Raw genomic sequence first — 27,548 nt, forward strand, 5'->3', positions numbered from 1 at the left:
GAACAGAATGAGGACTCATCAATGACTTGTATCAACCGATTTAAGTGAACATGGCAAGGTGATCTACTGGCAGAAGACCACACCAGATTATCGATTTTCAGTTCAACATCGACTAACGTCTCATCATGGGTTGAAAATGGTGGAGATGTTGCTATTTGAGGAGTTTGCTAGAACCGCCTTCACTCATCCACTGACATAAATCCTTATGTCAATGAACGAATCCAATCTTCTGCCAATCAAATCATTTGCATCCAATGCTTGGCTTGTTCCACCTGTGAGGTGTTCCCAAAAACCAGGAATGATCTGCAAATGGAGAGGATCTGATGGGGCCAAAGGCAAATGCCTCTGGGTTCCCTCTCTGCAATCAGTCTCTGACGTTGGGCTCTTAAATTTCTGATCATTGCTTTTGTGTTTGGAGCGTTCAGTGGTCTGAAGCTGCATGGAGCGGCGTAGGAAATGTTCTCAGCTGACAGGAACCATCACCTGGGATGATGTCATTGTTCTGTTTATGTTTGACAAAGAGCAACATAAACTCAACTCAGCAATGACTCAATTCATATTACGGTGCTTTTTCTCTCTGTAAAATGTTTAGAAAGGAGAAACGATTCTTTCCCACGATGTTCTCCCAGTCAAACCATACAGGATCTCCACACTGATAATCTACTATAATCCATAAACTCATCTGTTTATAGGCTGAACTGCTGTATAATCCTCTATAATCTGACCAGTGATCACAGAATGTTTTTCTGTACCAACCTGAAGCCGACAACATAAGGACCTCTGACCCAGCATCGGTTTGTACCTGCCAGGGAAACGTTCGTCCTCCGTCAGGCAGGACTGATAAAAGCTGCAATGTTGATCTCCACCAGCAGGAGGTCACATAAGGTCGTTCTGGTTCGGTCACTTTATCATAGCCCTAACATATTCTAAGTACTTTTGACCTCTTGACTCTTAAAGTCATGAATTGTAAAACCAAGTAAAGTTTTACTCCATAGTTTTAGACGACTGGGACGGAGAATGGAAGCAGAGACGGACCAAAACTGACATATTCTGACATATTCTCTCTGAAAACCTGATTTACCTTCAGTCCCTCCTCCACTCACAGCGTATTGAGACTGAATCAGAGGTTAGAATATGAAAACCAGCCGCGTGGGAGCAGAGGAGTCCTGGGTCTCCCCCACTGAGAGTTTGCCTCCGAGGTGGGTGGGTGGGAGATTTTTTTATTTCTTTAGCCACAAATCATAACACAGAGACAGAGTGTGGGACGGACATCAAAAGAGACAATGACAAACAGAATCAGCAGTGAGAACAAACATTTGGTAACAGGAGCTGCAAGATTCAAGGCTTGGATAAACGGTTGTTTTAGGAGTTTGTAGCATGACGTCGCCGGAGGACGGGGCGGTAATCAGAGAGGTTTATCCTAAATTACACCAACATTCCTCCAAGTCCAAACGGAGATCGTTCTCTACGTTTCATGTAAAACGGGCTCTTACCTTGGATGACACGTCGTTGTTGTGGGTGGAGGTGGGCAGGCAGGAGAGGCCGAGGCCCGGCTGGCGACTGGAGAAAGTGGGTGGAGGGTGGACGAGGGGCGGGTTGTGGCCGAAGGCGCTGAGGCCGCGCTGCTGGGACAGGAGCTGCTGGTAGGCCATGGGGTTGATAGGGTGAGGGAAGGGAAACGACGGGCTGCGGAGGAAAAACGTCAGATTGATCGGCTCTACAAGGAATTGAGTCAACAGAAACTTCCTTTCAGTAAGCTGATGGAAATAAGAAAGGCTTGAGAAATATTAAAGAAGATGGGGAGATATCAGAGGATAAAAAAGGAATGATGAAGATAAACATGCAAACATCAGGGATGAAGAAGTACTTGATTTGATCAGAAGAATAATCAAAATGTGAAGCTAAACTACAAGAAATGAATTCTGAAACAGATTTCTGTCTCGTCTTTTTCAGGTGACTTGTACCTGAGTCCCCCGACCGACAGGTGTCCGTAGGAGCTGCTGGCGGCTGAACTGGACCGCGAGTTGTTGATGTACGCCACCAAGGAGTTGGGCGAAGTTCTGATCATGGTCTGGAGGTCGATGCTGGCGTCGGACAGTGGCGAGATGGACAGCGCCCTCTTCCTGCTGAGTCTGGGCGTCAGTCTGGGGCTGGAGAACCGGGACACTGGACACACGGGTAGGAGGTTGGAGCGTGAGGAAGTGGCCAGCTAAACAGATTCAGCCGTTTGGTGAAACCTGGTAACCTTTGACATCATTAATGCTTCCCAGATTTTTTTCCTTTTGTGGTACTCTGTGATTTCTTCAGGTATAAATGAAATCTGGTAAATTTTTAATCAGAGTCCCTGAGATCACTCTGACCCTGGTACTTCCCTTTGAGTCGTCTCATCATCTCTGCTGCAGTCAGACTTTATTTCAGCTGAAATCTGAAAACTGAAGCAGCTAAGCTTTCCTCTCAGCAGCAGACATGAGTAAATATTTTCTTTTGCGTAACTTTTTAAGGCGTTGTGTTAGCAGTTAGCTTGAAGACATTTTAACGTCATTAAAATGTTCTGACATTATTCCATTACAAAAAGAAAAGTGGAAACTTGGTCGCCTGTATGAGTTTTAGACCAAATTGTTAAAATTGTGAACTTTAAATATGTTCATGATTTTGCTAACATGCTATAGCTAGGTTAGCTTAGCGTATTGACATAGAGTACCTGAACAGTTAAATGTTATTAGACATAATTTGACTTTCAATCTTATTTAAACCAGCCCAGCTTTAAGCAAAACAAATAAAAACAGTTTTGCTAAACTTAGCTAAGCTCACTACTTCAACTAGCTTAGACTAAGCTAGTAGAACCTGAGCTAAGCGGCTAGAGAAGCTCATTAATACTCAGGATGTTTGTTTAAAAAGAGAATAATCTTTGGTCCTGGTGGTGGCTTCATGCTGATGATAAGTTGATTTGTTAGTAGACGTTATGTGGTGGTAAAATATGAATATATTATATATAATATAAATGAACCATTTAAGCTACTGAAACAGGGGAAGACGCTGCTGAGGGTGAATCAAATGTTTGCTTTGAAAAGAGGCCAGTTTGATAAATTAGTTTTTATTAAAAAAATCTTTGATGGAGAAAATCGAGAGAAATTCAACTTTAGTCAAATGAAGCAATGTGTGCTGAGCCCATTAAGATTCAGGCATAACTAATCAATCTGTCCACAATAATCCCCCTAATCACTTCAGATAAACATCAACCAGCCTGGTTGGACTTCACCATGTTAAATGAGGGCAATTTACTGAGAATTGATCTGGTTCTGCATGGAGATGTATTCAGAGCAATCTGATCGATTTCAGCTCTAAAATGTTAATTCAGACAAGGACTTTAAACGGAAACACTGAGGAGGCACGGTGGAGTTTATCAGTGAGTTTGGAGGAACGCATCCAAAAACAGCGACTTTCTGGTGACTTTGGAGCTTCAAGGCAAAATGAACTTCATCTGAAGGAATACAGGAAGTAGAACTTTAATCCTCTGTCTTCAGTTCAGCCACGTTAGAAGATTTTCCTGCATAAATGGAGAACTTAGGGTGAATCCATCTCCAAACTCTGAAATTATATTCACTTTAATAAGATAATAAAGCAGACAGAAGAGGTCATGACCTTTCATCCGTCACGCCGGACTGAACGTGAAAAATGGATGTGCCATGCTAATACCACTTAGCATTCGTCAACAACTCATCGGTGGAAGTGAAAGTTGCGTAACACAAATAATCATCCTGCCGCAGCGCGGCGCGCTAGCTAGTACAACTTAAAAAGGAACTTTAGTAATGGAGGAACTGGAGCAATTCGATGAATTCTGATCCAAAGCCCTACAGGCGGTTCTGGAACCATCCTGAGACTTTTCTTTAGACGGGCCTGTTCAGCCTGCTTCCTGCTGTCAGACAGGTGCTTTCTGGAAATGATGATGCCGTTTGGAAACATCCTCCTTTTCAGGTGATGATTGTTCAGTAACTGGAATCAAACACATTTTTGCTAAACGCCGTCCCGATGATGGATCCTCTGAGGTCGTATCCATGGAAACCTGCAACATGTCGCCTGCTTGGCAGCGTTGATGAGGAGGAGGGCGTCTTCATCACACGGAGTTTAACTGATGATGGAACCAAACGGAGACGAGGACGTCGTCTCCAGGGACTGTCAGCTTCATTACGGCGGCGCGTCGTCGTGGGACTCTAATGGTTCATTTAGGCAGCTGGAGGCGGCGGAGGCCTGGTGCAGGTACAGATCAGGTGTTGTCCATCCGCAGCAGGCGGCCGCATTCACTCCTCACCTCTGGGGAGAAGTTTATTAATGCCCCACTTCCACTGATGAATGGACCAATGGGAGGGCTGGATCCCCACTCGTCTGTCGTCATTCATCAGCGCCGCCATCGGGACGGCGGACGGAGAAACTCAGACTCATGGACGTGTTTTTGTTTTAGTGGAAACAGGAAGTTCATTCCTTCTGTTCCTCGTCTGACTCTCTACCTGAACTTTCTCTGGAGAAACACGTGAACCTCTGCATTTGAAAGAAAGAAAAACACTTGATTTTGGTGGGAAACCCGTAAATATTTATAATTTCTTAGATAAATCTGAACTCTTTACCGCCTGACTTTAAAAAGGAAATGTAGGAGATTCAATGTTCTGGTTAATTTAACCTCTAAAGGATCTAAGCGTCGCGTTTTACTGATAACTTCTCATGTTCTCAGTGAATTTAATCTGGAGTTCCTCAGGGAGCCATTTTAGGTCCCCTTCCTAACAAACCTGCAGATGTTTGCTGATGTTGACCTTCAGAGGAATGTTGATGACAAAGTTGACATGTTGCTGGAAAACCTGACGTATCAGAAAAGCTCTGAAAAGTCTCAGCCACTAGGGTTGAGCAATATCTCGATATTTTGAGGTAATGTTGTGAAAATGGTAAAAATAACTATTATTTCTATCATCATGACTCCACAAACAAACGCAGCTCTAGAAAGACATTCTTACTTCTAATATGCTCCTTTATCACTGATATGAAACGCTTATAGCATGAAATGTTTCTCTACCTATTGGGAAGTGGCCTAGTCAAAGGTTAGAATCACCATGACAACCTGAAAGCTGCCATCTGCTGGGATGGATGAGAGCATATCAGGACTGTTGTAGATAGAAAAAAAGGCAAATCTCAGAACATTTCCTAGAAAAAGTGGAGATTTCTAAGTTTAACAAGTTAAAATATTTTTAGAAAAACTTCACATTTTTTTAATTTGAATTTTTTAATTTTTTTCTTGGAAAATCTTTTAAAATTTCTGAGTTTTAAAAGTTGCAAATTTGCTAGAAAATTTTTAATTAATTCACCAATTTCTGTTTACAAAATAAACATTATAGACAAAAATAAAAACCTAACAAACACAAGAGAATGAATATGAACAACAAAATAAAATAAACTAAAGAAAAAGTTGAACATTTTTGACTTGAAACTCAAACATTTCTGAGATTTTTTAAAATCAAATTTGCAGCATTCCAAACTCGTTTAGATTTAGTAAAAACTTCCTGTTTGCCGTTGTGGTTCTGCTCTCAGCGCCAGTAAACCTGTTCTGATCCGGTCTCTGGGAACGCCGGCGCTCCGGTTTGCTGTCTGATCTCCAGAGTGCGGCTGGAAGCTTCATCTAGAAGCTGTTCTTTGTCTCAGAGGAAACGATCTGGACTTCATCAGCGCCGGACGTCTGCGGCCTTTTAAGGCGACCGCGCCGCCGCCGCCGCGCCGTGTTTACAGACAAACGCAGAGCGGCGTCCATCAACCCACCGTCAACAGGAGAGAGGTAGTCGGCCAGCGGGGCCCCGGGCCCCGGCAGCAGCAGCTCGCCGTAGGGGCTGCGGTGGCTGGCCATCAGGTGGTAGTACTCCGCCGCGCCGGCCCCCGGGGGAGGAGGAGGAGGAGGAGGAAGGCCAAACAGGCCGCGCTCCTTCAGATGCTCATGAGCCACTGAGAAACAAGACGGGGAGGGGCAGCGTCACAGACAGGCAGAGAGCCTGGAAACACCTGGAAAAGCTTTTAACAGTCATTAATAACATGGAGCAGCCTGGAAAAAAGCCTGGAATAACCTGGAAAATTCATTTTTATGTGTATTAAAGAATATAAGTTATAAAAGTACAGAAAACTTAAACAGAAGTGATTAATTTTTAAATGTAAAAACCTAAAAGCACTCAGACGTTTTAGCGCTAGACAGGAGCTAACAGTCCTCAGCCAATCAGCTCCCGTCGCTCCAACTCCTTCACTTTCTGACTGGTTACCAGTAAGCTGAACTGGTGAACCTGCGTGAGCTCGTACTGGTCTGACTGGTCTGACTCACGGTCTGCTGGGCTGAGGCCTCTGGCGGCTGAGATCATGGACAGGGTGGGGCTGCCGTGCACCTGGCGCAGGTAGTGCTCCATGTGGGGCGACACGTACGGGTGAGGCGGGCTGAACGGCGACTCGCTGGTCGCCATGGCGCCGGGCGACAGGCGGATCAGGGAGATGTCAGAGATGACGGGGCTGCCGGTCAGACCTGCAGGGCTGGAAACAGAACCAGTCAGACTGAAAACACAGAAACTGAGAAAAATAAACCAATGGATCAATGGTTTGAATATCAATACAGATATCAATATCTGATCAGTTCATCTCTACACAGAAGTGCAGAGATCTGACTGCTCTGCTCCTTTCATTAAAAAATAAAACCGTTTTTGTGATTATAATGAGAAAACGTTGTAAATATTTGTGTGGGCGGATCCAGACCCACCGGCCTGATTTCATGAACAAATTGTCTTTGAGTTGAACGAATGTCTGCCGTCTTTCATCAGCAGCAGATTAAAAATGAACGTCCTGAATCATGCAGGACGGCGCCTGGCGGATGAGGCAACGTTTCCTCCGCCCAGCAGGTGGAGGTCCACCAACCAAACCATCCCGAACCAGTGATTCCGTCTGCAGGCGGGAATCACTGATGCGCTCGCCGTGTGACGGCCTGAAGCCTCTCAATCCAGGAAACCACTTCGCTTTGCTCATGGTTACTGCATGATGGGAGTGAAACCTCAAACTGACAGTGAGTCTGTTTGAGTTTATAGGATGAACCTCAATCTGGAACGTTTTGAGGCAAAAGGTGGAAAAATCTTCAGGAAATTTTTACTTCATCTAACAGATGAAGTAAAAATCATCTTCATCACCAACCAGAATAAAAACCTTCTTCTCCATATTTGGCCACAGGAGAAGAAATGTCCTGAAAAACCAGACACTTTGATTCAACACATTTCCAGGAAACTAGACGCTCTGCCTCAGTCTGCAACAGATTGAACCGATCTGATATCAATAACCAGGATGAACCGATCTGATATTCATAACCAGGATGAACCGATCTGATATCAATAACCAGGATGAACCGATCTGATATTAATATCTGTATCCGGTACCAGTGACGATGTTCCCGCCCCGTAGTCACGGATCTGTTCAGTCTAACTCTACGCTTTGTGCTGTGATGTAACCCTCAGGTTTCGGTATCAGAACTGAACAAAGCGGGTCGGTTCGTCTAAAACAAAAAAACAGCAAAACATGTTCTGTACTTTTATCTGTTCCTGGTTCTGGTGACCCATGGAAACCCGGATTGTTTTGTGTGAATCAACTGATGACGTGACGCCGGAGTCTGTAAAACATTTTAATCCTCATGATTGAGGTTTAAATGAGCTCAGTGAGGTGCGGCGCTGCCGGTCCCACCGGGTCCAACCGGGTCCCACCGGGTCCAACCGGGTCCCACCGGGTCCAGACGACCCCACAGCAGCCGCTAACGGGAGTCTGGATTTCCTTCAGCACAGGCTGGAGAGGCTGGTTCTGGTCCTGGTTCTGTTCCTGGTTCTGTAGCTGGTTCTGGACCTGGTTCTGTAGCTGGTTCAGTTCCTGGTTCTGTAGCTGGTTCTGGACCTGGTTCTGTAGCTGGTTCTGTTTCTGTTCCTGGATCTGTAGCTGGTTCTGTAGCTGGTTCTGTTCCTGGTTCTGTTTCTGTTCCTGGGTCTGTAGCTGGTTCTGTTTCTGGTTCTGTAGCTGGTTCTGTTCCTGGGTCTGTAGCTGGTTCTGTTTCTGGTTCTGTAGCTGGTTCTGTTCCTGGTTCTAGTCCTGGTTCTGTTTCTGTTCCTGGTTCTGTTTCTGGTTCTGTAGCTGGTTCTGCACCTGGTTCTGTAGCTGGTTCTGTTCTTGGTTCTGTAGCTGGTTCTGTTCCTGGTTCTAGTCCTGGTTCTGTTTCTGTAGCTGGTTCTGTTCCTGGTTCTGTTTCTGTTCCTGGTTCTGTAGCTGGTTCTGTTCCTGGGTCTGTAGCTGGTTCTGTTTCTGGTTCTGTAGCTGGTTCTGTAGCTGGTTCTGTTTCTGGTTCTGTTCCTGGTTCTGTAGCTGGTTCTGTTCCTGGTACTGTTTCTGGTTCTGTTTCTGTTTCTGGTTCTGTAGCTGGTTCTGTTCCTGGTTCTAGTCCTGGTTCTGTTTCTGTTCCTGGTTCTGTTTCTGGTTCTGTTTCTGGTTCTGTAGCTGTTTCTGCACCTGGTTCTGTTCCTGGTTCTAGTCCTGGTTCTGTTTCTGTAGCTGGTTCTGTTCCTGGTACTGTTTCTGTTTCTGGTTCTGTTTCTGGTTCTGTTCCTGGTTCTAGTCCTGGTTCTGTTTCTGTTCCTGGTTCTGTTCCTGGTTCTGGTTCTGGTTCTGTAGCTGTTTCTGCACCTGGTTCTGTAGCTGGTTCTGTTCTTGGTTCTGTAGCTGGTTCTGTTCCTGGTTCTAGTACTGGTTCTGTTTCTGTTCCTGGTACTGTTTCTGTTTCTGTTTCTGGTTCTGTTCCTGGTTCTGTTCCTGGTACTGTTTCTGTTTCTGTTTCTGGTTCTGTTCCTGGTACTGTTTCTGTTTCTGTTTCTGGTTCTGTTCCTGGTTCTGTTTCTGGTTCTGTTCCTGGTTCTGTTTCTGGTTCTGTTTCTGTTGCTGGTTCTGTAGCTGGTTCTGTTCCTGGTTCTAGCCCTGGTTCTGTAGCTGTTTCTGCACCTGGTTCTGTAGCTGGTTCTGTTCCTGGTTCTAGTCCTGGTTCTGTTTCTGTAGCTGGTTCTGTTCCTGGTTCTAGTCCTGGTTCTGTTTCTGTAGCTGGTTCTGTTCTTGGTACTGTTTCTGGTTCTGTTTCTGTTTCTGTTCCTGGTTCTGTTCCTGGTTCTAGTCCTGGTTCTGTTTCTGTAGCTGGTTCTGTTCTTGGTACTGTTTCTGGTTCTGTTTCTGTTTCTGTTCCTGGTTCTGTTCCTGGTTCTAGTACTGGTTCTGTGTCTGTTCCTGGTTCTGTTCCTGGTACTGTTTCTGGTTCTGTTTCTGGTTCTAGTCCTGGTTCTGTTTCTGTAGCTGGTTCTGTTCTTGGTACTGTTTCTGGTTCTGTAGCTGGTTCTGTTCCTGGTTCTAGTCCTGGTTCTGGTTCTGTTCCTGGTTCTGTTTCTGGTTCTGTAGCTGTTTCTGCACCTGGTTCTGTAGCTGGTTCTGTTCCTGGTTCTAGTCCTGGTTCTGTTTCTGTTTCTGGTTCTGTTTCTGTTCCTGGTTCTGTTCCTGATACTGTTTCTGGTTCTGTTCCTGGTTCTGTAGCTGGTTCTGTTCCTGGTACTGTTTCTGGTTCTGTAGCTGGTTCTGTTCCTGGTTCTGTATCTGTTTCTGTTCCTGGTACTGTTTCTGGTTCTGTTTCTGGTTCTAGTCTTGGTTCTGTTTCTGTAGCTGGTTCTGTTATTGGTACTGTTTCTGGTTCTGTTTCTGTTTCTGTTCCTGGTTCTGTAGCTGGTTCTGTTCCTGGTTCTAGTCCTGGTTCTGGTTCTGTTTCTGGTTCTGTAGCTGGTTCTGTTCCTGGTTCTAGTCCTGGTTCTGTTTCTGTTTCTGTTCCTGGTTCTGTAGCTGGTTCTGTTCCTGATACTGTTTCTGGTTCTGTTCCTGGTTCTGTAGCTGGTTCTGTTCCTGGTACTGTTTCTGGTTCTGTAGCTGGTTCTGTTCCTGGTACTGTTTCTGGTTCTGTAGCTGTTTCTGTTCCTGGTTCTGTATCTGGTTCTGTTCCTGGACCTGGTTCTGTTCCTGGTTCTGTTCTCCAGTCTCCATGTTAAATAAAACCGTCCCTGGTGGTACCGGCCCGGCTCACTCTGAGTATTTCTGTTTGTTGACACCGGAGATGAATTGCGGGGCGACAGCGCCTCCCGTCTCGGCCCGTCTCTGGTGCCGGTCGGGCAGAGCTCTGATTTAGATGAATGGCGCGTCCAGGATGCAGCCGACTGAACTCCCAGCGCAGGTCTGCAGTTCTGACCCAGATACCAACAAACAAACCCGACTCAGCCTGGTTCAGTGGAACCAGAAACTTTTTCTCTGCTCTGGATTTATGACGAGGAGCTTCATCCTGTCACAATTAAAACCTGAACGCTGCAGTGTGTGACTAGAGGTTTCTACTGAAACTGTCACCAACCCTAACCTTACCCTAACCCTAACCCCTAACCCTTACCCCATCAAAAACAACCAATCAGAGGCAGGAGGAGGGGCTTAGTGCTGTCAATCATCTTCAGGTGAATGACTCATGTCTGTCCAGTTTTCACTTCACTACGTTGTTTCTTATTTTTAAGAGTGAGTACATGTAGTAACTAACACACAGGCTACATGTCCGTGTTAGCTAGCAGATAAAAGCTACATTAGCTAAGCTAACTTTGCTAGTTTGGCAGTAAATATTACTGATACTGATCGTAGTATTACACAGAGAACTGAAATTTATTAATAGTTGTAATGTTCTTTTAAAAACGAGGCGAGCGCTAGCTCTAAGCTTGTGGCTTGTTTATTGTCGTCATAGCAACTGTCTACCAAGATGGCTGCCAGTTGCAAAGTTCCTCAAAGTGTGACGTCACATGAGAACTTTGTATGGAAAACTCTATCAGCTGTATTATCTATTGATACTGATGAGGTGTCTATCTGGATGCAGGTATTGATTGATTGATTGATTGATTGATTGATTGATTGATTGATTGATTGATTGATTGATTGATTGATCGATCAGGCTGGTTCCCTCCAGGTTTCTCTGCTTCCTGTCACAGAAACAAAGCGGCGCCCCCTGGCTGCGCGTTCTGACAGGCCTGACAGAACCAGCAGCCTCTCATTACAGTATATGCAAACAGTGACAAAGCGGACGGCGCCGGGGTGTCATGTTAGACAATCAGGGAGCGGACCTCTGACACGCCGCCGCCAGCCCATAATAAAGCGCCGCGCCCGGCGACAAATGACACCGCACTTAATTTGCTGTGCAATGTTGCTGTAATTAGGTGAATTTGGCACCGGCAGGGGGAGCGACAGCCAGATCAAGGTCTTGATGAATTAGGGGTCCACTGTCAAGATCAAATCACATTAATCAAGGTGGCCAAGTCCGCAGACAGCCCCCCGCCCTCCTCTTCCTCAGCCGGCGTGATGAATGGCCCTGCTGCCGCCAGGCGCGAAGTATGCATCACCATCAAATCTGTGAATTTAAATGTAAGAGCTCCACTCGCTGCCGTCTATTGACTTTTTTGTCTTGGCTCCAGTTTTTCTCCGGTGATAAAGTAAGAGCTGAGAGTGTGCCGCTGCGCAGAGCCGTTAACGTTGGCTCGTAAAGCCAGAGCCAAGGGAAGCTGCTGAGAGAATCACTGGATGTGTCGCCTGCAACATGCAGCCTGAGCCGTGACCTCTGACCTCTGGGAGTTTAATTATGGCGTTAGCCTGCGGCTGCCAGGGCCTGCGCCGCGCAGATTAGCTCCAAACGAGCGATTAATGAACATGACGAGGCGGCGGCGCGTTGAGTCTGACCATCGCTGCAGCTATGAGAGTTTAGTTTGACCTCTGACCTCTGAACCAGCTGCACTGCAGAAACACAACACCCTAAAACTAACTTATAGGGAACTTTCCAACAAAAGTAGCAGCTAGTTTAGAGTCAATAATTCTTTAATATTGATGATAAATTACTATTTGCTCTGGCAGATTATTACTAAACATTTATTAGTGAAATAATCTGCAGTGGAATTACTAATTTATTATGAATATTAAGGAATTATTGACTCTGATAAAGCTGCTGTTTCTCACTGAAAAGTTCCTTATAAATGAGTTTTGTCTTATTTTAAGTGTGTTAAAATATTTGCTCTAGAAACTTGAGCAGAAATCCTTGGTACCTTTTGTGGTTTGGTTGTTTATTAAAGTGTCTTTTTACTGATTTGACCAAAACAATCAGGAACAGAATAAATCTGTGAGGGTGTAAATCCTTTTCCAGCCATCAGTTCAGAAGAGGAGCAGCGACTCGTTTGTTGTCCGGAAAACTTCCTGCGGCTCCGCGATCACCAAACCAGAGGCGATTTCTTAAACTGTGTGTCAGATTTGGATCCCTGCAGCTAAACTCCTCAAAGTGCCGCGGCGTTTGAGCGGCTCTGGTATCACAAACCGGAGGAATCCAGAACCGGCATTGCTTATTCACTTTGGAAGTCAGCGTGTGTCGTCAGCTTTTGATAGTGGAGTTGGCAAACGCTCAGCTCCAATCAGCGTCTTCACAGAGCAAAAACAAGCTGGGTGCTGCAGAGAGGAGCGGCGGTTTACCTGTGCATGGCGTGCAGCGCGTGCGGCTCGTAGTGGTACCGGCCCTCATGATGGCGGATGTCGATGGGGATCGGCGTGTGGAAGGTGGGGAAGAGGTGCTGCGGCGCTGCAAGGACAAACGGGAGAAACAGAGCCGAGAACTGAGAGACTTGAAACAAGAAATTTCAAAGCAAAAGGCCTACAATAAAGCAACATGAATTTCAGAGCAAGCTGAGCACTTTCGTGTAAAATATTGGCACTATCACACGAGAGAAGTGGGATAAATAAATAATCAAAGTCGTGCTAAGAAATCCTACATCTTGGACATAAAAGATCTCCAACCAGGCTTTTGACAAAGACCTGCAGCTGGCAGAGCTTTGAACTAGACAGGATGATGGAGCGTGTGAAGCCAGACTCAAACCGGCCCTGACAGCTCTGGGAAAAGCTTTCTTCTGCCGCTCTCTCCAAACAGACTGAAAACACACACAGCCAAACAGACTGAAAACACACACAGCGAAACAGACTGAAAACACACACAGCCCTCCGCACTGACTGCATGTTTACACACCGAGCGACAAACACTCTGCTGCTCCCATCAGACGTCTTCACTTCCCCCCGCAGGCCTGAACGGTCAGCATGATCAGCATGATTTCATCTGGACTCTACAAGACCCTCAGAGTCAAACCCAAAGACCAGGCCTGGTTGCTAAGCAACGCCTCAAAACTTCCTGTCTGTACGGCGAGAACCGGACTGGAATCAGGAGGGTTAAAGTCAACCAGACAGCAGCAGCAGCATCTCCAGTACAAATGAGGACAAAAACACTAACAACACATTAAACATTTGAATCATTAAAATCACAGATCTAAACAGTTACAGTAGATATATATTCATCATCTATCAGCCAATCAGGCCTGCTGCAATTAATCAATTATTTTAGATATTTAAAATATCTTCCAGTTCCAGTGTTAAACTTTAATTTGAATTTAAAGTTTATGGATCTATGAGAATGTCCTTATCTGGGCGTTGGAGCAACAAGCCCCGCCCACTTGGGAAACTGCAGTCGGCCATTTTACAGTAGAGTTCTGGATTCTACGTGTTGGAATGAAACAGAACTTTTTATGAACTGAGAGACTATCAGTTCATATAAACCACAAACATCCACTTCCTGTCGTGTTCTTTGTCGTTTCCGTCAGTAGTAACACATCAGGTGACTGAAGAGAAAAATGTGTTTCTGCTCCATTATGTTCATGATGGTGGAACAAACCACTTCCCACTGGAACCAGTCCGCCTTCCCACTGGAACCAGTCCCCCACCTGAACCTGGAAGCTGCTCAGACCTGCACCTGTCTGGTCACCATGCTGCCACTACCTGATGCCGGCCTTCAGATCAAAACAAACTTTGTGTGATCTGAGGTTTTAGTTTCAGACGTATCAAAGGAGCATGAAGCTCTGGGTGTCATTAAAGGTGCATTCCTGTTTCTAACTCGGCGGGTTTTACGAGCGTTGTGTGAATCGTTTTTATTTTTCCTCTGGGATCTGGGAAGATTTTCCTGAACATCAGAACTAATTAGCCTCTCTGCCGTCTTTCTTTTACCATCACATAAACGCAGCTTTCGGGGCTCTAATGGACTTTATGGAGTCGTGTTTCTCGTTAACATTTTTCTTAGGTTTTTAATCTGGAAGCCATCCAGGGTGGCGTCCCGGTCCAGTTAATCAGAACCTGCTGCGTCTCATCTCGGAGGAGAACCAGCTGATTCCTGGTCTGGATTAAAATTCCTCCGGTGTCTCTCACATTCTCTCCTGCGGGAATCTGTCAGGGTGACCTGAGGGGTCAGGGCCACGGATCATTATCCGGCGAGGGGCCCGGGCCCACGGGGGCCCCCCGGGTCACCGCGGGGCCCCAGACCGGAGTGAGTCAGCATTCCAGGGCCTGACAGGCTGACGGACAGCAGGAATCCCTCGCTGTGCTTCCGTTCGGCCTGCGGGGACCGACTGGACGTCGTCATGACGACCCGGCGGCGTCTCACGTCTGGGCCACGCGGCGCTCGATGAAGGACAGGAGTCCTGGTGGCGTCGCTAACCGCGTTTACATGAACCACAGAAACACAAACTGAAGTTATTTAAACTAATTCACTGAATGGAGAAAGGACCATTTTAAAAGTTTTGGGTAAAAGGTTTTTGTGCTGCGATCAGGTGGATTCTCTATAAACTCGTTGCGTGTTACTGTTTACATGAGGAACGCTCAACGCTGGAGGCTAAAACACGATTCCTTTCCTTCTGCTGCGGTAAAACAATCTGTTAAATGATGCAGCGCGCCGCAGCGAAGGGAAAATAACAGAAAAACCGTTAGAATAACTCTAAACCACTCGTGTTATTCTGTTTTCTCGCTCTGTGTCGGCTACGCCACACACACCTGTTACCATAGCAACTCACAACAATGTCAAGATTTAACACCAAAAAAACTCCCAAACATTTCCCACACAGAGCAGAACATTCATTTTGTTACAGGCTTCATGTTTATTTTGTGATTATTAATAAGTGATCCCTGTGGTAGCTTAGCCACCGCTGCTATTAGCTAGGCTAGGCTAACACAGCCTTGAGGAATCCAGATGGAAAATATCAGACCTTCATCATTTTCTTTGTTTGGTTTTGTAGTTTTTTTAATAGTTTTTCTACTAAATTCCCATCAGAGAACCGGTCCTGGTTCCAAATGAACTGGTTCCTCTCCAGATTAAATGTTTAATTCTCCTGGATGAGGAAACAGCAGCAGCTGGCAGCTCTGCTGCGTCTCGGCCTCGACCTGTAAAACACACAACCTGCTCCTACTGAGGTCAAAGGTCAGGCTTTACTTCAGCCCCAGGAGTTCTAGGTGCATTTCTGATGACTGGTCAATGTTCTGACCCGGTCTGATCGGGTCAGAGTTCAGGGAAGCTCTGCTGGACAAGTCCTGTGACACTTCTTTGGACCATAGTCATGTTAGCAGTAGCTTGTTAGCTTTGATAATAAACCTCATTGGGTGGAAAGCTGAGGATGACCAGACAGCAACATCCAACCAGTCCATGAGAAACGAACCAGGAGTTATCCAGTCCATCTCTGGTTGGAGTGGAAACACGTCGAGTTCTCATAAAATCCTGCAGAGAACGTCAAGAAACCAGAAAGAAACCAAATGTTTGCACCAACGATGAACTGGTCCAGTTTGGCTGAAGGATGAAAACGTTCCAAGGATTCTGATTCCCAGAGAGATTCTGAGGTTTGGTTCCTCCAGAACGTCCTCAGTAACCAGCCGGCTGGCCTCGCCGCGCTTGCAGCAGCAGCAGCTAAAGGCCCATTGAAAGCAAAGGGAAGCTTGACTTAATGCTCCAGTCATGGCAGTCGGGGCGAAGAGGGTTGAGGGTCAAAGAGGAGCTCATTGTGCTAAATACGCTCTGAGAACAAGAGAGGGAAATAAACACCAGAAGATTCCTTTAGCTCATCCAAAGGCTGTTTGTTTTTTAATTAAAGGGCTGGAAGCTGCAGAACAAACCAGTTTGATTCATTTAGTCCAGAAATGAACGTTCAGCTGCTGAAACTGGATCAGGATCTGAATCCATCACAAAAGGCCCCTGAGCCGCACTTTGGACCCTCACGTATTAACCTGTGATGCAGAAACTTTAGAAATATTCTAGAACGTGTAACAGCATTTATTTTGTCTTCTTCAGTATAAATATGTTTTCTCATGCCAGCTTGGTGCTCTTGGGGGCCCCCTGCTGGTGGAGGAAAAGTTTCTCCAGGTTTTTCTCATTCTGCTAGTTAAGATGGAAAGTTGAAGTTTTCTGTTGGAGCTCAGCGCTTCAGACTGAAACAAACGAGCTGCAGAGGAGCAGCCGGCTCCGTCCCAGCTGGTCCGGTCCGGTCCGGTCCGGTTCGGCTTCCTGCTGCCTTATTCCATCATCCAGACAGCTGCATTGTTCTGGCGCCGGGCGAGGAACAAAAGGCGAGCGCTCCGGAGAGTTGGCTCACCTGAGCGCGGCGTTGCCCCGCCCCCTCAGTGATCTGATGGTCGCCAGCAGCAGGAAGTTCTCCCTGTGAGCCTGTACTGGTGGGACTGGTTCCAGTTTACAGGACTGGAGTTCATCCTGGCAGGTCAGGGCTTTGATCTGGGTCCAAATCTGTCAGCCATTTTGTCCCATCATTTCTTGGGGCAGTTCTGCCCTTCCAGTTGACCGCTGACTGTAACGGCGTGTTCTCACCGCTGATCGTTCTGTCTGACTCGGACTGGGAGGCCGGAGTCCAGAGATGTTGGCTGGAGAACCTGGCTGTGGCCCTGAACTCTCAAAGTGGCTCCCAGCCAGAAACTGAGAGGCTCCGGGGCTCAGCGGGGCTCCGGGGCCTCCAGCGGGGCTCCGGGGCTCAGCGGGGCTCCGGGGCCTCCAGTGGGGCTCCGGGGCCTCCAGCGGGGCCCCTGACAGGTGGATCTGATCCCGCTATGCTCCATGAACACATTCGTCACGTTTTTAATAAAATCATTCCAGACTCTTCAGTCTGATCAGCACTGAGCTGTTTCAGGGTCTCTGTCACTTTAAATCAGCTGCTGGCCACGCCCACAACTCAGCGTTTACACAGAATGTCTGCAAACAGATTAAACAACCAAATGTCTCTGAGAAGCAAAAGTAGAGCCTGCTGCACAACCAACCAGAATGCAACAAGCTGTTTCTGGATGGAAAGTCAACAAGACGCATTTCTTTTCCAGCAGCCATTGTACAGCTGGAGTTCTGCTTGGGTTGCTAGGTAACGGGGAGAGTATTCCCATTAATTACTGTTTATGCCAGTATTTATTTATTTAGTTTTAGTTGGCTGTAGTAGGAGGAACAGAAACATGTAAAAAGTGATTTTCATGTAACGTGTCTCTTTAATGCGTCTCCTCTTCCATCCAGCTGGTGGCGCTGCGTGTGGTTCAGACGGTTTCTTCAGGTTTTGTCCTGATCAGGTGTTAGCGTAGCGTAGCTCCTTAGCAGACCGGAGGTTCCCAGACTGATGGTGTCGGGTTAATCCAGCTGATTTATGGTCCGTCTGCTAATCGCCCTGCTTAACTCCAGGTTTGTCCAGATTAAGTGATTTCCTTAAAGCTGAACTTTATTATCCTCCCTGTGATGAAGGAGAGAGGAGCTGAGCGATAATTAACATGCGGTGAATTAAAGCGCCGCTCCTGGGGCTCCCGGCTAACATCCATATCACCCGCCGGCGCCCCCACCAGGAGGGCTACTGGGACGGCAGGCGGGAAGCAGAGACCCAGTTTCCTCCCAGAACGGAGCCGAGAATAGATCAGGAGACGATTGTTACTGCGTCTGAACGAGGAGGACGAGACCTCCGCACGGCTGGACACACACACACCCACACACACCCACACACACACACACACAGCTCAGGAAAACACACCAACAGGCAGTGTTGTATAAAGTACTGAAATCTCAGAGTCAAGTAAAAGTACAAGTACCTCTCCAAAATATGACTTTGGTAAAAGTCGAAGTCACTGACTGAAATGTTACTTGAGTAAAAGTCTTAAAGTATCTGAAACTTCTTGTACTTAAGTATGGAAATTACTGTAAAAATGGATGTACTCAAGTAATGTAATGAAAAGTACAAGTAAAAAGTAAAACAAAGCAAATGCAGTTTGAATGACATTTTTTATATTTTGGTAAACTTGTCAAATACACTTAAAATAATGTACCCAACCAAGTGCAGGCAAAATTAAACCTGCTAATAGATATACCTGCAGGCATCATTTAGTTAAGAAAATTAGGTGCTTTACCTATAGCACAAGGTTAACTTAACCTGCTTTACAACTGAACCAGCTTCTTAGTAAACCCTCCAGGACAGAAAATACAAAGTTTTTGTAAGCCTTAAGTTTTCCCTTCAAGTAAGGTCAGTGCTGAAAATGTGAAAAATAAATAGTACAGAAAATGCGGCCAACATGAAGAAAAAGAGCTGTTACGATTACTCTACTTCACAAATCAGTGAATCAGTCAATGCTACAGTCAGTAGGTGGTGCACACAACTGGTCATTATGCAAAAGAAAAAAAGAATTGGGAGGGAAATGCAGCTTATTGGCATCTGTAAACCTGGTTTTGAACTTGCATGCCTTTCCTATATTCGTTAAATTTAGTCTAAATTGCTATCGCTATGGCTTCTGTCCCCCCTTGAACAGAGGAGTCTAGGTAGCCTGCTACAGTCAACATTAGGCCTAAGCTAAATACACCAAGTGTGGAACTGAAACAATGCCAAACAAAGTTCATTTATGGTCAAGATTTCACAATACAGTAGTGCCTAGTGACCAAGCTATAGTTACTGAAACAGGAGGATTATAACCATTTCATAAGAAGTTACCTCGATGTGTTTCTTCAAGTTGGACGGGGAGTTTTTGTAAGATAGAATTTCCATGTGACTGCTACTGATTGCGAGACTTGCTTTGTGTTTAATGGGAGAAGCGAAACAGGTGTATCCTAATTAAAAGTAAAGAAATCAAGAAATGGCAAAAAATGTGGAATGAAGATAAGAAAGGAAGAAGATTATATGAAGTACAAAAGTCAGTTTGAATTCGAAGCATTAATGAACGAAACAGAAGAGAAGAAATAATAATTAGTAGATTAAGAGTAGGTCATACCTACTTAAATGACATGCTTTATAAAATAGGGAGGAAAAATAATGATAAATGTGAGAGATGTGGAGAGAAAGAAAATGTAGAACACATATTGATGAACTGTAAGTCAAATGAACTCGAAAGGGAAGAATTAAAGAGAATAGTTAGAAATATGGGGCATGAATGGAATCTTAAAGGTATATTAGGAAATGAAGGAAACATAACAGATATTCACAAATTAAGGAAAGCATTGTTTATTTATCTTAAGAATACAAAATTAAAAAGTAGAATTTAATAGATATGAAGTAATGCTTCTACACACTCATGTACAGTAGGTGGCGGTATGCACCTTAAAGTTGCTTGTGATCCGCCATAATAGAAAAGAAGAAGAAGAAGAAGTATCCTATTGGTGGTGATGAACAAGCCCAGGCAAGCAGGCTACGGACTTTGTTCGGTAGCCTGCTTGCTACTTGCTAATCAGTAGGTGGGATCAAAACACTTGCGTTTCTCTCTTTCGCTTTTTTGTAACGAGTAACTAAACCACACATTGAAAATGTATCGGAGTAAAAGTACGCAATTAAGTTCGGAAATATAGTGAAGTAAAAGTGAAAGTCATCAAAAATTTTCATACTCCAGGAAAGTATGAAGTACTCCAAAATATACTTAAGTAAAGTAGTGAAGTATTTTTACTTCGTTACTATACAACACTGCCAACAGGTTTAAATCAGCTCCAAACTAAACAGCAGGATTTATTCTTTTCATTCAAATGAGAATCTGACAAAAATCTGTCATTTTCTTCAACGACAGAAACAATTTAGCTCATTTCTGAACATATTAATATATTTTAATGACTTTCAAAATAAACGACGTTTAAAATAAACCAGAAATCAATTAAAAACTAATTCTGTTTAATCCATATGTATTTTTCATTTATTTGTTAAAAGTGGGTTTTTATCATATCGTTTCTTGTGATACATTTCTCAGTATCAATATTGATGATTATTGATTAGTTTTTATTTTAATTTTAAGTCTGTTTGATCTCATAGTTTTTTGTATTTTATGACTGTAATATTTGTAATATGACTGTAAATGTGATTCTTGTTCTGTCAGGCTGAGTGGAGTAAATCGAATGCTGCCCCCTGCAGGTGGGAGTTAAAATTTGCAGCAAACTCACAATTATGCATTTGTGTGAAACAATGTGAGGATTTCTGGTAAATTTCCAGGACCCTTCAGATACAGACCTATAACTGAGGTTCTGTAAGGAGGCTGTGCTGGCTGCAGCGCCGCTCTGATGGGGAAACGCTCCCTTCAGCGTTTATGAGGAGAATATTCCTCCCTGAGCCTCGGACGGCGTCCGGCTGCAGAGTTTAGCAGCTGCTGCGGCGCTGCTCAGACCGGAGCTCTTAAAACCCAGAATGTGACAACCTGGAGCTTTGTTGGGTTTATTACGGCAGACAAACTGCAGACTGTGTTTATCGTCACGCCTCAGCTTTGATTTCCACTGTAGGCCAGCTAATTAGCTGTTATTGCTAATCTCCAGCTGCTTTCTGCAATACTTACAAGGCAATTAGCGTGCCTCTTCTAATTTCACTGTAACTTTGTAGGGAGGCTCTCAGGCAGCAGCTGTGCAGAGCGTCACCAGGCTGCAGCTTCAGCCAACAGAAGGGACCGACGGGCCCTGAAGGCATCACCAAAGCCTGGAATCTGAACCAAAACTCGTTACGAAGGAATCAGCCGTCCGCCAACCTTTACCTCACACAGCAGGACGTAGAAACCCAAACTACGGCTGGTTCCCCCCATCCTGCTCAGCTAGCGAAGAAAAGCCTTTGAGTACATTTAGATCTATAAATGTAGAAAATATGATGAACGTTTTAAACAGAACACATGAATCCATGATGGATCAGTTCTCACCTGTTCAGAGACATACCAGTCTGATCTGCTGGCATTCAGACTGCTATGCTAGCTCCTGGAGACTAGCTTAGTTTATGAATGTAACGTAGAGACGGGGAATAAATGACGCTTCACATTTCGATTCTTCTCTTTTACGTCTGGATTGTTTGTTTGGAATCATTTTAGTGCCAAAATTCAGATTATCAGGCGCCTAGCAGAGGCTACGTCATTAACACAGGACGCTACGTCATTAGCACAGGAAGCAACGTCATTAACACAGGAAGCTACGTCATTAGCACAGGAAGCTACGTCATTAACACAGGAAGCTACGTCATTAGCACAGGAAGCTACGTCATTAGCACAGGAAGCAACGTCATTAACACAGGAAGCTACGTCATTAACACAGGAAGCTACGTCATTAACACAGGAAGCTACGTCATTAACACAGGACGCTACGTCATTAACACAGGACGCTACGTCATTAACACAGGACGCTACGTCATTAACACAGGAAGCTACGTCATTAACACAGGAAGCTACGTCATTAACACAGGAAGCTACGTCATTAGCACAGGAAGCTACGTCATTAACACAGGAAGCTACGTCATTAACACAGGACGCTACGTCATTAGCACAGGAAGCAACGTCATTAACACAGGAAGCTACGTCATTAACACAGGAAGCTACGTCATTAACACAGGAAGCTATGTCATTAGCACAGGAAGCTACGTCATTAGCACAGGAAGCTACGTTCATCCAGATTAATGACAGGCACCGCTAACCGAGAGTACCAGCTAGCATTAGCTGTGAAGAGGCCAGAACCCAACGCTGGTCACACATTGGATTACCTTCTTCCTCTGCTGGTTAGCATTAGCATTGGAGAGGCAAGCTGCTAGTTAACATTGGATATGCTAGCATTAGCATTACATATGCTATAGTTAGCATTGTTTAGGATAGTAACTAGCATACCTAAGTTGGCCGCCCTCTTTATTAGATGTTTTCTGTACCAAATGAAAGGTTGATATTTATCTTGCTCTTCTTTAAAACCTACGACTCCCAGACTCTACAGACATGGATTAGATTGTTCTACACTGAGATCAGAATATTTAAACCCAGTTTGAGTTTGTAAACTGGAGCAGATTGTCAGACGGACAGAAACACCACAGCGTTTTACCGCCTCTAACAAACTGGTAATGATAAAGTTACTGGTTATGCCAGCAGTGGGTGATATGGGTTTAAATTAAATGACAGGATTTTGTGGTATTGTTGTGATAGTAGATAATAGACGTGTTACTGACTGAATATTGTTCTAGAAAATCATTCCTATTGACATGAGATTCTTCTCCATATATTTAACAAAAAGTGATTTATGTCACTAAGCTGCAAACAGTAACTGCATTTAATCGTATATTTTAATTCACTGATATTTACTGATTCTCTCCTAAAAGAAAGAGTGTAGAAACTTTACAAAAATAACATTTCATCAGATATTTTTCACCCTGTTCAGCTTGTGGTTGCGGTGAGTTTAGTTGTGAGCGGCGCAGCGTTTACCCAGCAGCTCCTCTGTTTGCTCAGCGGGTCACAAGTTAAACCAACACACACTGCGACACTCTCCTCTGTTTTCCCTCACACTCCGCCGTTTAACCTCCTGATGGACGCCGTCGCCCCTAGCAACGCCCCGGCGCTCCGGTTCACCTGTGAATGTGGGCGCTTTAATCTGGACCCGGGTTCAGTCCAGTCAGTCCCACAACTGTCTGCAGGAAAAACACTGAGGAGGAGGAAGAGGAGGAGGAGGAGGAGGAGGAGGAGGAGGAGGAGGAGGAGGAGGAAGAGTTGTGGCCTAATCCTGAGAATCGTGTTTTTATCGCTCTCCAGCTCGGGGCCGTAAATCTCCAGGAATGTTGTTTTTGGATGGAGTTCAGGCAAACTTTAATGTTATTAAGAGACAATGGAGCAACGCTCTGCTGCTGCAACCAGCAACAGCAACCAGCAACCAGCAACAGCAACCAGCAACAGCAACCAGCAACAACAACCAGCAACAAGGGCTAAACTGCACTTTACTGGGACTAGTTATTGCTTATTATTAGTAAAATATTGTTTAGTTTTTATTAGTCTGTTTTTCATTGCAGAATTCACAAAGTATTGTGATAATATTTGTTGATTTCAACAGAAATATTTATTCAGTTATACGTCCATAAACAGAAAAACAATTATATCTATATTTCATAAACGCTGTAGTTCCAGTTAGTTCCAGTTTCCATATTAATCCATATTAATTACTGTTTTTTTGTGATTCGCTGAAAGAAAATGTTTGAGTTTCTGTTATTTTGTTTTAACTATAATAAGCTGAATCTGCTTCCAATCTTCATCCTGAAGTCTCTGCGTTCGGCTCTGGACTGGTTTCCAGTTCAGGTTTCATGTTTGTTTGTTGATTCATGTGAAATATGTAGGCCGTGTTTGTGCCGCTGCTCTAATGACTCAGGCCTGAAAACGGCTAACAAGCAGCAGAAACGTCTGATCCAGAAATAGAGCAGCCTTCTGGTTTCACTTAGAGCCTCTGATGTGGAGCGCAGCGTCAGATAAACCAGGATGAGGCCATCTTGGAAAGTCATCAAGCTAAATGTTTACAAAGCGCTGCAGAGAGCCCATTATCCGCCGTGATTGGCTCCCATATGGCCGGCTGCAGGGGCCCATAACGGGGCCGCCTCGGAGAGCGCAGGGGGACCCGACCAGGACCAGGTTCCCCCAGGGGGCGCTACAACGTCATTACGGGTCCAAACTGGATTCTGAGTTTTCTAACGACAGCAAACACAAAAACCAACCGAAGATCTGAACCGAGAATGAAAACAGAAAAGTTTCTCCCCAACCTGCTGAGATACCAAACACCTGGACCGGACCGCAAACGGACCTGGGCAGAGGTCACTGTTACCGGCACGGATCCAGAACGGATCTGGAGTTCATATAGACACGTTGCATGTTATCGTTTACATCCAGATGTTTTGTGCTCAAAACGCTGGAGGGCAAAGAGGCGATTCTGTCCTTTAGCATCCAGAACCACAAAACCAAACCTGGAGATGGCGCTGTTCTTCACTTACGGCAGTTTACCAAAGAAAACAGGAAAATGACACAGAAAAACACTGAAGAATATTTAAAAACCAAACTTATTCTTCTGTTTTCTCGCTTTCTGTCTCGGCTGCATCATAAACACAGTGGTTGGTAGATCTGCTGATTTAAACTCCTGCTCTGCTGATGAGTTGGTCAGTCGCCTTTTTTACTTTTTTTGTTAACTGAACCTAAACTCACCTTATTCCACAGCACACCTACATGTTAGGTTGTCAAAGTCAAGCTAGCATAGCTGACCTACAGTACATCCGTAATTAAAACTTTTCCTGACTGGTTATCTGGTTGTCTTAGTGTTGACAATTAGCAGCAAAGAACTGCATCGCTTTTTCTTTTAAATATCAGGTGGAAATTCAAGATTTAGCATGTTATGCTGCTAACTTAACAGCTAAAACTAATGCTAGTCATCGTTAGCGAGCAGCTTGTTGTCCTGCTGCAGTAAGATGGGGGCGGGATGTTGTGACGTCACACTGAAACGTGTCTGTAGATCGGATCTGAAACAGTTCAAACTGCTCGTTACCCAGCAGGTTGTTGCTAGGTAACCAAAGAGCAAGAGAGAGGTTTGAAGCTAGCTTAGCTAGCTTTGAGAGGTTGAACGGCTAAAGCCTCTCCTCTACTTACATTTCCCTGAATGCACTTCTGCTCTGGGGTTAAGTGAATATTCCATATATTTCAGGTTCTATCTGATGTATTATGTACTGATATTGATCACTTATCTATTGTGATACATATTGTTATTGATTTATTGTGATAATTTCAGCATTTAAAAGTTTTTCCTCTCAGTTATTTGTGCTGTTTTTATCCCAGCTCCCATGAATCTGTTTTTATCTGAATGAACCCAAATGGTTTGTTTTCTGACTGGAGCAAAGCTAAAGCCTGATGCGTTTTGGTTGTATTGGGTGTGTGTGTGTGTGTGTGTGTGTGTGTGTGTGTGTGTGTGTGTGTGTGTGTGTGTGTGTTTCTGTGTCTGCCCCTGCGAGGCCTCCTGGGCAGGGCCTCATTTAGAGGCAGGAGCAGAGAAAGGAGCCGCCGCCTCCTCTTCTTCCTCATCCTCTCCTTCTCAGGAAGATTAGTGGCCGTCCTTTTGGAGCGGGGCGGTGGACGGCCGGCCGTTAGCGGCTGCATTTTTCTCTGCCAGCGGGCCCTGACCCCCACGGCGCCCCCCTGCAGCTCACAGAGAGGCCCTTCGCGCCCGGCCGCCATCAATTACTCACCGTCCACCTGGTGATAAAGAAATCTGTCCTTATCGCTGATCTACCGATGGAGCCTAAAATACCATTTACTCAGCCGCCTGCTCATCCATCTCCTGCACTGGGAGCCTCACAGCCAGCCCACTGGTCCCAGTACGACTCCCAGTTTAAAGCTCATCAGGTTATCAGGTTTAGACCAAAACCTCTTATTGATTAGCAGCTCATTTATTAATACTCATAATAAATTTACCAAACCTTTGAATGTAGAAAACTTTCTTTTTACACTGCAAAAAAACTAAATCCTACCAAGTATTTCTAGAACAAATATCTGAGTATCAGGGCTGGACAATAAATCAATAACACATATCAGAACAGATAAATGATCAATATCAATAGATGATCCATCTGATAGAAAATCCAGTATTCAATAAATAAAATATTCACTGAACTGAATGCAGAGGAAAGATCACGGCTAGCTAAGCTAAGCTAGTGGACTCACCTCACTACCTAGCAACAACTCCCTCGCTCCTTGGTTACCTAGCAACAACTCCCTCGCTCCTTGGTTACCTAGCAACAACTCCCTCGCTCCTTGGTTACCTAGCAACAACTCCCTCGCTCCTTGGTTACCTAGCAACAGCTTGTTGGGTAACAGGCGCAGCAGCAATTTAACGTTTGCCGCCTTTCGTCAAAATAAAGTTTAAAAATAAAACTGGATAAAACAGAAAGATGTGACTCCTATTTGGAAATATTTATGATATTTAAAACAAAACTGATCAATAATTATAGATACTGACTGATATAAAACATTTATATTGTGATACAGTTTTCATCCTTATAGTCCAACCGTAAATAAAACACTTTAAATACAACAGAACTGGTTTACAAGAAACCTTTTAGCAAATATATGAGCTGATATGTCAGTAATTCCTTAAGCCCTTAAAACGTATAAATAATGTTAATATTACTGCATTATTTACTGACAACATTGAGCTGTATCTGGCTGTAAAGTTACTTGTTAGTCAGTTTTGCCTTTTTGAAGTGAACCAAGTTATTTGCATAAGAAAGTCGAGCAGAAATTCTTGGAGAGGTTTTGTGTTTTTGCAGCGCAGCAGCTTAAAGCATCTCCTTTCTTTGATATATATGGGAATGCTACGCCTGTTTAGGTCTCAACCCCCCACTTATTGTGTCCTGGGACGGCCCAGGAGGTGCTAAGTACTTTCGGTCCTCCCCTGCGAACCAGCCAGACTCAGCAGAAAGGCCTGGGAGGCAGAACGGGAGGAACTGTGGGTCGGGGAGCCGCGCGCTCATCAATCTCCCTCTCCAACGACAAACTCACTCTCAGCAAGATGTATGTCAGGAGCCACAGAAGCCAGTTAATCAAATCATTAGCTGCAGCCTCCTCTGGCCTAGTTTACAGAGAAACACAGCGAGACCAAACACAGACGCTTCCTGTAAAACACCCAACACCAAAGCAGCTGCATCACAACCAAAACAAGAGTCTGATCAAAACTAAACAATCATTTCAAAGGTTTAAATCTCGTCAAATCAAAGTTAAAATCATGAATTTATTATCGGTATTTAAGTTCTGACAGTAAATGGAGTTTCATCTACAGAAATACTTCATGAATTTCACAGAAAGAGCTGAAACTGCTAAAGTTAACGAGCTAACCTCGTTTTCTTTTGTCTTTGAATTAATATCTGAAACACTCAATAATTATTGAATAATCTTTGTGTATGGATTCATATCTAATTTATATCAACATTCATTTTAAAGTACAATATCAAAATGTTGGCCTTCATTTTTTACTGGTTTGACTGGTTATTATCCTGGTTTATTATTGACACATTAATAAACGCTGCTGAATGAACGCAGAATAACAAAATATATCTCAAATTTAAATCATTTTAATTTAAACATAACATTTCAGTGAAAATGGGACGGCCAAAACCTGACAGAGCTAGCTAGCTAGCTAGTTAGCATTAATATTCTGTCTCTTTTTAAAATTTATTTTAATAAATATTAGAAATCCAGAATAATTTATAAATAAACCTTAAACTGAGATTTATATTTAATTATTAAAATTGTGACCATTTATTTTAAATTGTAGCATTTTAAAAAGTAGAATCAAGCTAACCTTTATTTGACCTTTTTCT

General features: G+C 44.4%; 1 protein-coding gene across 1 annotated transcript in view; it reads right to left on the reverse strand.

The window, feature by feature from the left end:
* Positions 1 to 27,548, reverse strand: part of LOC116715627 (zinc finger protein GLI2-like) — a 52,574-nt gene that overhangs the window by 11,315 nt on the left and 13,711 nt on the right. The window contains exons 3-7 of the mRNA XM_032556158.1: positions 12,601 to 12,706; positions 6,347 to 6,549; positions 5,800 to 5,979; positions 1,965 to 2,166; positions 1,494 to 1,686 (exon numbers count right to left, since the gene is read on the reverse strand). Coding sequence (XP_032412049.1) covers positions 1,494 to 1,686; positions 1,965 to 2,166; positions 5,800 to 5,979; positions 6,347 to 6,549; positions 12,601 to 12,706 — 884 coding nt within the window. The remainder of the gene's footprint in view (positions 1 to 1,493; positions 1,687 to 1,964; positions 2,167 to 5,799; positions 5,980 to 6,346; positions 6,550 to 12,600; positions 12,707 to 27,548) is intronic.

The sequence above is a fragment of the Xiphophorus hellerii genome, chromosome 24 (genome assembly GCF_003331165.1).
Source record: "Xiphophorus hellerii strain 12219 chromosome 24, Xiphophorus_hellerii-4.1, whole genome shotgun sequence".
Classification (NCBI taxonomy): domain Eukaryota; kingdom Metazoa; phylum Chordata; class Actinopteri; order Cyprinodontiformes; family Poeciliidae; genus Xiphophorus; species Xiphophorus hellerii.